Raw genomic sequence first — 15,629 nt, forward strand, 5'->3', positions numbered from 1 at the left:
CAGCTTGTGGAAGGGGCCAGGGTCTTTAATCGATAGGGTCATCTTTGGTCAAAGTTGATTTGATAGCAGCTAACAACAAACACAAGCAAAATGTTACCCATATCATGGAAGTATGAGGGATATTTTGAGAGGTTCCTATTTATTCTAATTGGGATGTTTAGTTCTGCAAGAAGTACGGCATGTCCTAGCATGCTCTTCAATGTAGTTTAGTCCCCCTATTCCCAAATCTCATGACTTTATTTTAAACTGTTAGAAAGGCTTCCTCTTGGAGGTCCAATTGGTGCCAGTTTCTGTTTCTTTCTGGCCCTAAGCCAAGGCATGACTTTTTATTAAACCCTTGGGAGCTTAATTTGCTTTAATTGTACATGTGCATGGCTTTTAATTGTTGCAGACGTTTAAACTGTTTTAACTTGTTGGATTTAATATGTCTATCCTGTTTAAGATACTTTATTGCTTTAATCTGTATCTGAATTGTTTATTGTTTTATCTGTCTGCCCTGAAAAATCCACAATAAAGGGTGGGTTATAAATATTTAAATACGTATATACATAAATAACTGCCCTAGTGCAGAATTATAAAATCCTACCAGTTCCCTGCAACTGCAAAGAAGATAACCAACTGTTGTAAAATTGTGAGCCTGGTTTCATCTGAATTATTCAATTAAGGTACCTTTTCTTTTCTTCTGTATTCAGCCATTGAAAGGGAAACCGAAAGATATGTGAGTAAGTGCCATGCAGTGTTATTGGAGTGCCTGGTCACTTTTTCAAAGGAGAAGATAAGATCTAGGCTGATATCAGGACAGCATACGTCAAACAAAACAAGAGTACTTTATGGTTGGATTACAGAAACACTTCAGCCACACTCAGGGACACTTTGCTAAGTCATCAGAATCATATGCTGTGGTTATAAGATTTAAGTATGTTGACACCTACCAGATATTAGGAGCAATGGGAGCTAGAACTGGGAATCTTTGGATCTTTTTACAGCTACCCTATGTGGAGTACTAGAAGGGAGGTATTCTCATGCTTTCAACTGCACTCACTTAAATAGTTCCTTTTGAGGGGTACACTTCCCCAAAATCCCTTAAACCCATTCTGGCTGGGGGTCTGGCAGATTTGTTGTCCAAAGGGGTGACTTTTTATGATTCTGATACCGGCCCAGCTATAGGCTACTCCTGGATAAGAAAGCTTACAATCTGGATAGGAAAGTCTACAGTTTATTACTTTTGGTTGTGTGTGCCCTGTTGTTCTTTGGACTTTCCAGTCATTTCAGACTTACAACACTAAGGTTTTCTTGGCAAGATTTGTTCGGTGAGGGTTTGCCTTTGCCTTCCTCTGCGGCTAAGAGATAGTAATTCACCCAAGATCACATATTGGGTTTCCATACCCAAGCAGGGATTCAAACACTGATTTCCAAGGCATAGTCCAGTGTCCAAACCGCTACAAAACACTGTGCCTTCATTATTATTATTTATTTACAGTATTTATATTTCGCCCTTCTCACCCTGAAGGGGAATCAGGGCGGATCACATTATAAACATACAGGGCAAACATTCAATGCCCATAAACACATCGAACTGAGACAGAGACAGACAGACAGACAGATGCAGAGGCAAGTTAACCTTCTCCTGAGGGGATGTTTGATTCTGGCCACAGGGGGGAGCAGCTGCTTCATCATCCACTCTGATGGCACTTCCTCATTCCAAGTCGCAAATTAGTTAAACTTGCCTCCCCACTTTCGGGTTGCTATGTCAGCAACGAGCAGGGGCTATTTTTTTTTTAATTGATGGGTGCTCACCCTGCCACGGGCTGGCCTCGAACTCATGACCTCATGGTCAGAGTGATTTATTGCAGCAGCTGCTCAACAGCCTGCTCCACAGCCTGGCCCCATGGTTCATGGTTCAACCTGTGATACAATTCTTGTTGCCGCCAATATTTCATTTCAACTGTTTACTAACTCCCTTCCCTTCCTACAGGAAACATCTCAAGGAGAAAGGATCAATGTAATGTTCTTTCTAATATACAATAATAATATATTCTTCTATCTGTGAGCGAGGCATCGAAGCAGTCAACTGTCCTCATTGTGAGGCACAGTTTCTCACTATAAGCCACAGTACAATACAGCAAAATCTTTACCATGTTATTTACATGGTTGTATAAGCCTAGCCTCCCACACTGATTGATGCTGGTGATAAATATAGTAAGATTTTTTTTCAACAAATAGGAAAGAAGTTGCAACATATTTAAATAATGACAATCTGGATCCTAAAAATGATTCAAAACACTTCATTGTCAAGTCTGTTGCCTGAAAGCAGAACTCATAGTCGATAGTGTGCTATACAGAATAATACTGAAAAATGCATATTTATCATATTAAGGCACTAGGGAATTTGACAAGCAACGAAGACCCACGTGAAAGAATTGGGGGGGGGGGTAGAAATATGGCTATAACTTGTTTGGAAAATGCAGGAGCTTCCATACCTACTACACTTGACTTTGTAACAAAGAAAGTGCAACCTGTGTCCCTCCAGAAGTTTTTGGACCACAAACCACAGCTCGGATAACCAAAATTCACATCAGCTTGACTTTAAATGGACTGGGCATACATGTTATCCTGTAATCTTTTGATATAAGACAAGAAATATGTAAATAAATAAATATAAACATGCCCTTATACAGAATGGAAGATACATGTTCTAATACATAAAACAGACCCCCTTTCCTTTAACTAAGTAGGCATGTAATATATCTTAGTACTTAACAGCCTCTTTTGTGTGGTATCTTCACTCAGCCTAACACTGGTAGCACTTCTCACATTCCATACATTTCTCCCAGTACCTAAGATGTATAAAGTGAACCATAACAAGAAACTATGTAAGATATTTCAAAAGCTCCCTGCTGCTTATCTTAAGGTTTAGAACACGCCCAAATGAATAACGTAAGAAGATTTCATTCACACTGGGCACTGAATTGGCAAAGCACCCAACTTCATCAACCATATGACATGCCAGAGATTAGTAAACTGAGAGATACATTTGTCCTCTTCTCATTCTCTGGAAACGTTTTATGGATAGCAAAGCAAAGCAAACCCTAGATCTTGACAAATCCCTGCTACACTACGGCTGCTACACTAAAATGATGAGATGCAAAGGCATATGCATATACATTTTTAAGCATAAATTTTCTTTTAACCAAATTTAAACGAAGAGCCTAAGCACCTGAAAGGCACCAGATCCCGTCTGATCTTTGAAGCTAAACAAGGAGAGCCCTGGTTCTAACTTTGATGGGAGGCCACAAACAAATACCTGGGTTGACTTACCATACCTTAACTCTATTAATTTTAACTTGTGGATTTTAACCTGCATTTATCAGAGAATTTTAACCTGCATTTTAACTCTGTGTATCTTGTATTTGAATAGTGTTTTATCTCTTTATTTTAACGACATTGTACCCTTCCTTGACCCGTAAGGAGAGGCAGCTAATAAATATATTATTATTATTATTATTATTAATAATAATAATAATAATAATAATAATTACATGTACATAACATCACAGCACACATGCATATTAGGTCCAAGTGTCTGTGATTCGTCTCTGAGTATCAGGCTCTAGGATAGTAGAGGTATTTCATAGAATGTGTGCAGTTCTGAGAAGTGCTGCCTTCTGCAGCATGTGGAGTGATGTTCTATCCAAAGGCTTTTCAAGTGCTCTTCGAGGTTTCTTGGAATGCCTCCAAGAGCACCAGCCACTATTGGTACCACTGCTGTTCTCTTTTGTCATAATCATCCAATTACATCCTTGTATTTTGTGATCTTTTCCAGCTCTTTGCCCTCTACTGTCTCCTGGTACTGCAATGTCTATAATAGAAACATGTTTCTTTTCCACAATCGTTATATCTGATGTGCTGTGTGGCAGGTGTTTATCTGTTTGGATTCTAAAATTCCAAAGTATTTTTGCTTCTTTGTTTTCCATGGTCTTTTCCAGCTTGTGCTCATACCAGATTTTACTGCAGGGTAAGTCATACTTCTTGCAAAGGTTCCAGTGAACCATTGCTGTTAGCCTGTTGTGACGTTCAATATAGTCAGTCTGGGCTATTTTCTTGCAACCGCAAAGAAAATATTATTATTATTATTATTATTATTAGTAGTAGTAGTAGTAGTAGTATCATTATCACACCCTTCTCTGTGCTGAGTGGTAAAATATGAGAGCTTATTCTAGCCTGGGATAGCCTGAAAGAAACCCTGAGGGAGTTTGTGTATGTGTATGAAAGGGAACCATCCCCATCTTCGAGGAGAATGGCAAAAAGGCTTTTTGAATACCTGGATATGAAAATGACAGTGGGTGACCTCCTGAGACAGTGCTGGCACTTTCCCCTCTCTGCAGAATGATTTTCAAGTTATATCAAAATCCATTATCCCCCCCAAAAAACTGCCTTTGACTTATACCTGAGATCAACTTATATGTGAGGATATACAGTACTCTATTGTGAAAATGCTTAAGCGTTAATATGGGGATGTGAAATCAAGTAGATTGTATAAGAGTATTCACCTCACATGCATCCCAGGAGTCCAAGGTAAGGAACAAATGTTCTTTGCTGTCAAATCAGCATCATCCATAAACCAAACCTCAGGCTCTGAGTCACCTTCAACCTAGCTTTCAGATCAACTAGAAAGACCTGAATATATTCCTAAATCAGATCATCATACCTTGAATTTCCTCCGGCCTCAGTGTAGGTCCCAAAAAGACCTCTTTGCATGAACTATCCTTGCATGGAATAAAGGTGTCCTTGGTTCCATGCCCTTGAATATCTAATCTGTGCTCTTCCTTTCTGTACAGACAACATCATTGTTCCTTCCTTTAAACTGTTATCTTCTCCCCCAAATCCTTAAGTTTCAGAATGCACTAGCACTGGTAGATATACAACAATCACAATTTATAGCATCTTTTTGCTTGATAATAGCAAATCCTTGGGAAGTTTTACAGGCTGTGTTTGTTATGCAAAACCATCTACCAACAATTCTATTTCAACAGCAAAGCGCTCTAGAAGTCCTAGATAAGTATTTGGAAAACAAGCACTTTGAAGTACTTTTAAGTTGTCATCAACACCATTGTGTCTAGTAGTTAGAGATGTCACAGGAATAAAAAAGAGGTTTCTAAGATATAAAAGCAAACTATTCTATTTCAGCAAAGATTCTTCAGAAAACAGCAAAGCAACGTGTGAGTTACACAAACTCATAGACTTCAAAGAAACAATCCTGGTCTAAATATAAGGCACCAAGGAAGTAAACAATAGTCATTTATCCAATCTAAGAATGTAAGAATTTGCTAGGTCCTCCAACACAACTCTATAACAACTTCCAGTGAAAGCATACCATAGAATTTCCTAAAGAGGATATATTTTGTATGATGTGAGAGGTGAAACCATGGATACTGATCATATGGATATAGGGGTCATGCTGTAGTACATTTTGAGCTCTGTCAGATTCAGCCATGTGGTCCTCACATTACATGGCATCCATTCATAGCAAGTGCTTCCCCATATTAAGTGCAAACAATATTAAGTGCACAACAACAAAAGGAAATATACACAAGTTCAATAGTCAACTAAGCAACTCTATTTTGTCCCTAGAGTTCCAGTTTTCAGAATGCTGAAGTTAGTTCTAGTCAACTAGAAATGTACATTCTTGGGTTAAGCTGTGGCTCCTTCTCCTTCTAAGACACCCACCAAGACAATTATACTTAGTAGTTAGCTAAATGTGCATCTTACATTTTGCATGGCATCCTGATACTGTGGCAGTGATGACAGCTGGGACTCCGAATGGTACGGGGATAACCCTTTCCGCAGAGTCCTCAAATCTCCAGTTGTTGACTGCTGCAAAGAAGAGAAAGAGAAAATAAGACATCTGCTTTGAGCGAATTGAACTTCCTTCTACTTTCAGTTCCTTAGTGGTTTCCCATTCAATTCTTAATTAATTTGGCTCAATAATATGTACTGGAGAACCACTATAGATTACATTTAGAGGTGACAGTTCTATTGATAGAAGGCATCTGCCAACACAACAAGGAAAGAGGAAAAGAACTCATCATATCCAGTCCATTGATGGAAGCTGTCTGTCAGCAAAGGGAATTAGATTCAGCCCTACTAGAAAATTTAGTTTATTTATACTTTAAAGGGGAATTATTAAAACATCTTTAGTGGCTTGAACATTGATGAATACGAAAGACCGATATTCACAGAGGTTTGTGCTTATAGCAATTGGATTCATTATCTTATGGCGTTCTGTCCTTGACACTACCTCTTTGAAAGCATTCTTAATTCATGTTCTTATTCTTCAAAATGTAAGAAGACATATTTTAGCATTTCAAATACATTTCTTGTTCCTTTCCGTGATACAATAATAACTTTATAATAACTTTATTCTTATATCCCGCTACCATCTCCCCAAAGGGATTTGGGGCAGTTTACAGATGGCACAAGGTGCCTAAAAACAACATAAAAGTGAATACAGTATAAAATACAATAAAATAAAACACATGCAACATATAAAACATCAATTCAGACTGAATCAAGCTGCGATTCTCTTAACTGTGGCGGTAAATTACTGGCACCATGGTCGGGCTGTAAACATTGGAATAAAGTAAGTGCCAGCTGCAGTAATGGAGAGAGGGCATGGGATAAAGTGCAGCATGTGTGATTACTATAGGGCAACTAAGGGCTAAATATTCTCAAAGGCTTGATTGAAGATGACCGGCAACCCACACACTCTGGCCTTAATTTTGGAATCTTTCAAGCTCTGGCAGCTCTTATCAAAGAATAAATAACATAAAGGCAGATATTTCTGCCTATCAATTTAAAACACAATTTTTAAAATAATAAAAATAGTAATTCACAGTTTTTCAATTTCACAGGGGTCCGGTGCCACTAACCTCTGCAAATGTGGACAGCTGACTGTAATTGCATTCTTTTGGAACCCAGAGAAAACCTGTCAGAAGTGTTGTTTATGTATTTCTCCCTCTCCCCACATACAGTATATAAAAACTGCAGAAGTAATAATAGTTCTGGGTTATCTTTGGAAAGGAAGAGAGATGAGAAAATGTTCCATGATTTCAATTCACCATTTGCAAAAAGTTGGCATTACCTCTGCTCTGGACCACAATTACAGATAGGATACAAATTAACCTAAGGCAATCACATTAACTCCCTAATCTTCCCTATGTCATGTGATTTTGTGACATCTATTTCCACCAAGTCTGCAGCTCTTTGAAATATATTGAAATGTGGACCTATGGCCTTTGCCATAGGAGTGGTGTGTATGTGTGTGTGTTCTCATAAGAATTAGATATTTTGGAGAAATGAGATTTCAAAAAATTATAGTTTGAATGATAGAATCATAGCATCATAGAATCGTAGAGTTGGAAAAGACCTCACAGGCCATCCAGTCCAACCCCCTGCAAGAAGCAAGAAGCATAATTCATTTGATTGAAACATTATTGTGCACAATATATCATTTTAAAGCACTGCTGGCAAATTTCATATTATAGAGATATGTGTGTAAATGTACATTTATCTGTTTGTACACAAAACTGAATGCTATATGCCATCAATTTCCATAATTTTAAAAATCAGAAATATAATAATTTACATTAATTGGGCTTTATTCCTATGGTTCCTATCAAGAGAGGGCCTTCCTAGTTGTGATATCTTTGGCAAACCATAACCAGAGAGGTTTGTCTAATGCAGTGGTTCTCAACCTGTGGGTCCCCAGGTGTTTTGGCCTATAACTCTCAGAAATCCCATTCAGTTTATCAGCTGTTAGAATTTCTGGGAGTTGAAGGCCAAAACATCTGGGAGCCCACAGGTTGAGAACCACTTATCTAATGCATGGTTCACAGGGTGCTTGCAGCTCCGAAGCCCTATTTTTGTGGATCAAACTCCACACAGTTCCCCAAAGTCCTCTCTGACTGTCCCTATTTTTTGACATAATTTTCAAGAATTTTTTTTCCCAGAAAACCATGTCAATTTTTAAAAAAATTGAAACTCATAATAATAATAATAATAATAAAACTTTATTTATACCCCGCCACCATCTCCCCTATGGGGACTCGGGGCGGCTTACATGGGGCCATGCCCAGACACCATACAATATAACAAAATAAACAGCAAATCAAACACAATATAACAGTGCAAAATCATCGAATATATATTACAACCCAAATCGGAGAAAACAATGAAAACCAGGGCAGGTCACATGAACACTTAATTAAAAACTTGGGAGAGAGAGACATAGGAATAGGGGGAAACAGGGAAATAAAATGGTGGCGCAGTCTAAAGGATAAAAACCAAGGGGAATGGCCAGAGCAATATATTACATTTACTCCCCAAAGGCACATCGGAAAAGCCATGTTTTTAGATCTTTCTTAAAGGCTAACAAGGTGGGGGCTTGCCTAATCTCAGTGGGCAATGAATTCCACAGTCGGGGGGCCACAGCAGAAAAAGCCCTCTCCCTCGTTCCCACAAGACGGGCCTGGGACAGAGGCAGTGGCGAAAGAAGGGCCTCCCCGGATGAGCGGAGGGAACGAGCAGGTTTATGGTAGGAGATACGGTCCCTAAGGTAGGTGGGTCCCAAACCGTTTAGGGCTTTATAGATGATGGTCTGCACCTTGAATTGGGACCGGAAAGTGAACGGCAGCCAGTGGAGCTCTTTAAACAGGGGAGTAGATCGTTCCCTGTAGCTCGCCCCTGTTATTAATCTGGCTGCCAAGCGCTGGACCAATTGTAGTTTCCGGGCCGTCTTCAAGGGAAGCCCCACGTAGAGCGCATTACAGTAGTCCAGTCTAGAGGTAACTAAGGCATGCACCACCGTGGTCAAGTCAGACTTCACGAGGTATGGTCGCAGTTGGCGCACAAGTTTGAGTTGTGCGAAAGCCCTCCCGGCCACCGCCGACACCTGAGCCTCAAGCGTCAACGCTGAATCCAGGAGGACCCCCAAACTGCGGACCTGTGATTTCAGGGGGAGTGCAACCCCGTCCAGCACAGGTTGCCACCCAATACCCCGATCAGATGGGCGACTGACCAGGAGGGCCTCTGTCTTGTCAGGATTGATCCTCAGCTTGTTCCTCCTCATCCAGTCCGCCACAGCGGCCAGGCACTGGTTCAGAATCCGAGGGGCTTCCTTGGAGTTAGATGGAAATGAGTAGTGGATTTGCGTGTCATCTGCGTAGAGATGGCAACACCCTCCAAAACTCCGGATGACCTCTCCCAACGGTTTCATGTAGATGTTAAATAGCATAGGGGATAAAATAGACCCTTGCGGGACCCCACAGGTCAATGGCCAGGGGTCCGAGCAGGTGTCCCCCAGCTTCACCCTCTGGGAACGACCCTCCAGGAAGGACTGGAGCCACAGCAGAACCGTGCCACCGAGCCCCATCCCGGCGAGCCTCCCCAGAAGGATACTATGGTCGATGGTATCGAAAGCCGCTGAGATGTCCAAGAGAACCAGCAGGGTCACACTCCCCCTGTCCAGCTCCCTGCGGAGGTCATCCACCAGGGCGACCAAAGCCATCTCGGTGCTGTGCCCAGGCCTGAAGCCAGACTGCGAGCGGTCCAGAAAATCAGTGTCATCGAGAAATTCCTGGAGCTGCGTGGCAACCACCCGCTCCAGAACCTTGCCCAAAAACGGGAGGTTGGAGATTGGTCTGTAGTTGTTACAAATAGATGGGTCAAGCGAAGGCTTTTTTAGTAGTGGTTTTACTACCGCCTGCTTAAAGTAGGATGGCACCGACCCCTGAACCAAAGAAGCATTTATTATGGTCACAAACCAATCCAACAACCCATCTTTGGCCAGCTTGACCAGCCAAGAGGGACAAGGATCCAGAGCGCAGGTGGTCGCCCTCACAGACCCAAGAATCCCCTCCACGTCATCAGGAAGAACAAGCCGGAAAGAATCCCATAAGATCGAACAGACAGGTACCTCGGTTACCTCCGCTGAGACCACAATTGAGCTGGAGTCTAGCTCAAGGCGTATCTGAGCAACTTTGCCTGCAAAGTGGTGCGCGAAATCGCTGCACCCAGTTGCCAAGTCATCGGGAAGCCCCTGGACCTCAGGAGGCCGCAGGAGCTCCCCCACAACTCGGAACAACTCCGATGGCCTGTTGGCTGCAGACGCTATGCGGGCAGTCGTGAAAACTTTCCTGGCTGCTCGCAGAGCCACGGAGTACGCCTTAATAGCGGCTTTAGCCCGTGCTTGGTCGGACACGTCCCGAGATTTCCTCCAGATGCACTCTAGTCCCCTCCTCCTACGCTTCATCACAGCCAACTCCTCGGTAAACCAAGGAGTCGACGCGACTCTACGCAGTGAGAGGGGACGTTCGGGAGCGATCGTGTCCAATGCCCTTGATAGCTCACTATTATAGCGATCAACCAGGACATCGACAGGATCGCCAGTCTCCAGGACAGGAAGATCCCCAAGAGACCTCAGAAGTCCATCCGGATCCATCAGTCTCCTGGGGCGGACCATCTTAATGGGTCCACCACCCCTGCGGAGGTTAGAAGGCACGGCGATACTTAAACAGATCAGATGATGGTCAGACCATGACAATGGAAGAATGTTTTGCTCTTCCACTCTGACTGTCCCACCGTCCACAATAAAAACAAGGTCCAAGGTGTGTCCTGCCTGATGTGTGGGCCCAGATATAACTTGAGACAGCCCCATGGTTGTCATGGCAACCATGAAATCCTGAGCTGCACCTGTCAATGTGGTCTCGGCATGAATGTTAAAGTCTCCCAAAACTATCAGTTGTTGGGAGACAAGGGCCGCATTGGAGACCACTTCTGCTAGCTCGGACAGAGAGACTGCTGGGTCGCGGGGTGGACGGTACACCAACAGAATCCCCAAGCTGTCTCGGGCTCCCACCTTCAGGAAGACACACTCGAACCTCGGGGATTGTGGAACGGCGCATCTGATCAGGGCGATGGACTGCCGAAAGATCACCGCAACTCCTCCTCCCCGCCCCCCAACTCTGGCCTGTTGATGCACCCCGAAACCAGGAGGACACAGCTGGGTAAGATTCACACCTCCCAGCTCATCCAGCCATGTCTCAGTGATGCATGCCAGATCTGCCCTCTCATCCAGGATCAAATCCTGGATGACAGCTGTTTTACCATTGACAGATCTGGCGTTCAAAAGCAAGACCTTAAGGTTGGGGGGTCTGTCCTGAAGACTACCACACCTAATCCTCTCCAGGGTCGCAAAAACTCTGTTGCGCTTCTCCCTGGGTTGGTGGTGACCGTGCTTTCTCCTCCCCCATATCACCTCAATGGAGCCACCTCCAGTCAAGCCCTCCTCCCCCTGATGGAAGAACTGGGCGGAATTGCCAGTTGCCGGGACTAGTCAACTGTCCTGGAAAGGAAAGCCTCCAAAAGTGCTTGTTTGTTTACAAAAGGAGCTTCTCTCCATTAATGGGAGAGAGGAGTCGATTGATTTGGCCTCATCATGAATAGTAAGCCGACTAGACAAGAGTGGAGACTTGTTGTGGGACTGGGGGGTAGAACAAGCACGACTTCGCAGTGGGGAATCTTGAACATCCATACTCGGCCCGATGTCCAAGGGGCGAATTAGTGGGTCTACTAGCACCCTCCTAAGAGTGATGCCCCACTGTTGCAGTTTAGGCCCACACAAATACAATTTATCCCTTAATATTTTATCTTCCAAGCCGATGATAAGACACAGGGAGCGGTTCCAGGATTGGTACTCCCTACAAAGCCAGTCGATAGTCTTAATCTTCACTTCCGACCGGCTTATGGATAAAATTTGAGAGAGAGATATCTGGACCGCTCGCTTAGAAGTCCACCTGCCTCTATTCAATAATGAGTCTGAAACTTCCACTGCAACCTTATTTGTTCGTAAAAGATGTTGAGAATTGCAGGAAGTAACCAAAGATTGTTCGACCAATTTAGAGGACAGCTCATTATTCGGCTTCTGCAGGGCATTGTTGGTATCCTTCCTATCCATCCTCCCCATGCTCATTCCCACAGATAAGGCCCCACCCCCCTTTCTAGTTACTCCAAGGCCTGATCCGACGACTACCTTCTCCTCCTTAGGCTTAATTCCCCCATGGCCTTCCAGAGAGCTTAATTCCTTATTCATGTTAATGGGCCTGGTTGATATAGTTGTTATAATGTCCGTAGGAGAAGGATTTTTTACAATCAGGGAAATTCCTTTGAAGAGATGGTCAAGTTTCAAGTTCAGAATTTCCAGCTGTTGCAAGACGGTATTGAATGATTTTCCCAGCAGATCACATAGGTTTGCGAGTTCATTCTTCCCTGAAGTTTCCTTCCAACTCATTTCCTGTTACCTTCTCAGAGAACCTTCCTATAGTATACCACTCTACTCTTTCAAGAATTAACACCACGTTCCGTTCAAGCTTTCATTCAACAGTACATCCACCAACATACACAAACCATCAATTCACATTCTAGAGCCATCAATTACCAAACAGTAAACTCACGGTACTCTCCAATCCTATGTGATCACTTCCTATGACATTAATACCAGGTTAAAAACCTGCCCCCTCTCACGACCAAAACTACTTCCCTGAATTAAGTTAAAAGCTTTCTCACTCCCGACTCTGTTAACACACACACACAAACACGTACACACACACCAAAAAAAAAAAAAAGAAGCCAGGCTGTAAACACTCAGAGTCTTATAGAAGCTGCTTCATACAGGTCCACCCAATTGAGGATATCTCGAGGCCTCCTGGTTCGATGTAAATGCAGTAGAGCAGAGCTGATGAGGTTGTCTTCCCCCGTAACACGACCTCCAGTGCCAGAGGAAAAACGCTGGAATGGCGGACGGGCTACTTCCTCCCTCCTCCTCTCCTCCGCGATCCTCTACAGCCTTCAAACAGCTCCAACAACTCTCAGGGTAGGCCCGAAAGCCCCAAGGCACAGCGCTGAAAGAGCTGCGGGAGGCCGCCCAGTCCGGAGCGGTCCCCGGAGGCCGATTCTCTTTAGCACGTCCGAGAGAGGGCTGGAGGTGGCCGCCCGGTTCGGCGCGGCCTCCACGGGCCTAGTTATTACAAGGCCGGAAAGAGGTTGGAGGAGGCCACCCGGTCCGGCGTGGCCTCCAAAGGCCTAGATTCTCTTCGAGGCTGAGTGAAGGCTACAGGAAGCCGCCCGGTTCGGCGCGGCTTCCAGAGGCCTCGTTGTTTTCTGATGGCTGAAGGGGGGGGGCTAGGAGAGGCCACCCGATTCGAAGCTGCCTCCAGAGGGCGAGGGTGGTCACCGGAGGCCGAGGCAGGAGCTGAAAAGAAAGCCTCCAAGGCTGGTAAGAGCACTCGGGGAGGCAGCCCGGTTCGGCGCTGCCTCCAGAGGGTGCGGGTGGTCGTCGGAGGCCGAGGCAGGAGCTGAAAAGAAGGCCTCCAAGGCTGGTAAGAGCACTCGGGGAGGCAGCCCGGTTCGGCGCTGCCTCCAGAGGGTGCGGGTGGTCGTCGGAGGCCGAGGCAGGAGCTGAAAAGAAGGCCTCCAAGGCTGGTAAGAGCACTCGGGGAGGCAGCCCGGTTCGGCGCTGCCTCCAGAGGGTGCGGGTGGTCGTCGGAGGCCGAGGCAGGAGCTGAAAAGAAGGCCTCCAAGGCTGGTAAGAGCACTCGGGGAGGCAGCCCGGTTCGGCGCTGCCTCCAGAGGGTGCGGGTGGTCGTCGGAGGCCGAGGCAGGAGCTGAAAAGAAGGCCTCCAAGGCTGGTAAGAGCACTCGGGGAGGCAGCCCAGTTCGGCGCTGCCTCCAGAGTTGAGGACGAGACCGGGGAGAGGCCACCCGGTTCGGCGTGGGCTCAGATAAACAGAAGAGAGCTGGGAGCGATCGTCCGGCTCCCCCCCAATGCTCACCACCACCGTCGGGACTCTCAGATCGGGCAGCCGGAATGGCGGCCGGGCTTCTCCTCTCCCTCCTGGACTTCTGCAGCTCCGTCGGCGGCTCCTACAGCCCTTGCAGTAAGGCCACGTTTCCAGAGTTAGCCAGCAGCCTCACCCCTCTAATAGCAGCCGGTTGGGGGTATGGTGGGGCCGTATAACAGGGATAAGTGGCGGTATTTTTGCTCCTCGTCGGCGGAGCTAGTCACGGAGGCTGTTTTCATGCCGCCATCTTGCCTCTATCATTCCACACCCAGAATCTTCCCTTTCTCTTTTGCCAGTATCCTGGCATAATGGCAACTGCAAGTAATATGGTATCTCTTCTGGTCACTGTTTTGGAGAGGATACTGTCGGCCGGGGTTTATTTTAAGTTGGGAATTTTAATCTGCATTTCCATCAGTGGATTTTAACTTGTATCTCGTTTATGTCTTTTAATAGTGTTTTATCCCTTGTTTTAATAATGTTGTATCCCACCTTGAGCTGCAGGGAGAGCCAGGCAATACATCAATCATTATCATCATCATCATCATCATCATCATCATCATCATCATCATCGGGATCCTCTGGATTCACACTTCACTTAACATGCCCCCCTTTGTGGAGAAACTAAAAAATATCTAATATATCAGGCAGTAAAATGTAGACTGTTGAATGGGAAAGACGTCATTTTATGAGCTAGAACTGTGGTCATTAATTTTACAGTTTTTTGAAGCATGTCATCCTCTTCTCTGAAACTACAAAAACATGACCTTCCAGGTTTTTTAATGCTCTATTAAATTAGTGAGTTGTATCTGTTACTGCAATATTTTCCACTTCAAAAGAATAGTGAAGGTAGCCCATGGATCTGAAGGGATTTTGGTCATTGTTAAAATAAAATGAATTTGAATGAGATACCTTCAAATATAGATTCACATATATATGAAATCAAAATCCAGGAAGGAGTTTTGGTGTACACCTGTGCAGTAGTTTCATTTTCAGAATACACAGAACTTTTAGAGTACACTATTAGACAAGTGTCTTGCTCCTTTTCTTTCTAAATATTCTCTATATCAGGATAAAAGAGCTTGAAGAAGGATTCCGTGAGTTATTTTTGGATACCCTCAAAAGTCACTCATCTACTTTACTGCTGTTAACGGAGAAAAGACATGCGTGCTCCACTAAAGAGAGCCCTATAAATTAGACATGACTTTTTGTCCCATTTTTGGAAATTAATTGCAGACTGAAATGATTTTTTTAAGTATTTCTGATGATAGTTTCATAAAGGGAGTTGCTGCTTCTGCTTTCTGTCCACTCAGTATTCCTTGTGAATTTATAGATATACATAAATACATCACTTTCATTGTACAATGTGTCTGATGATATAAACCTTGCCGTTGAAATCTGCGACTTCGTGTATTTTGCTTTGCGAGTTTTGTTATAGTGGGATATCATATAACTTTACAGTTAGGACAGTATGACTGAATTGATGACAGTAATGTTGATGAATAAGGCCTGAGGATTTCCAGACAATGTTTTCATGCAACATGGACAGCCAGTTCAGCCTATAAACATTGCCCACAAAGCATTAACTAATGGTTCAACAGAAACCAAACATGACCTTGAATTGTTATTGCTTCAATTACTCAAAAAATAAAAATGTAATTACTGCTTTTCAGTAAATATTTTGGTATTACAGTATTAGAATTGTAAATGTCTTAATAGCATTAACACCTAAGTCAC

At 44.0% G+C, this 15,629-nt stretch overlaps 1 protein-coding gene across 3 annotated transcripts in view; it reads right to left on the reverse strand.

Moving 5' to 3' along the window:
* The window catches only part of ccdc85c (coiled-coil domain containing 85C), a 205,910-nt gene that overhangs the window by 37,590 nt on the left and 152,691 nt on the right, over positions 1–15,629 (reverse strand). For 2 of the 3 annotated variants that reach the window (XM_062968459.1, XM_003224837.4), the window contains exon 3: positions 5,770–5,874. In XM_062968459.1, the coding sequence (XP_062824529.1) occupies positions 5,770–5,874 (105 nt within the window). The remainder of the gene's footprint in view (positions 1–5,769; positions 5,875–15,629) is intronic. The other variant, XM_062968458.1, reaches the window with a different exon arrangement.

Source organism: Anolis carolinensis, chromosome 1, assembly GCF_035594765.1.
Source record: "Anolis carolinensis isolate JA03-04 chromosome 1, rAnoCar3.1.pri, whole genome shotgun sequence".
NCBI classification, from domain to species: domain Eukaryota; kingdom Metazoa; phylum Chordata; class Lepidosauria; order Squamata; family Dactyloidae; genus Anolis; species Anolis carolinensis.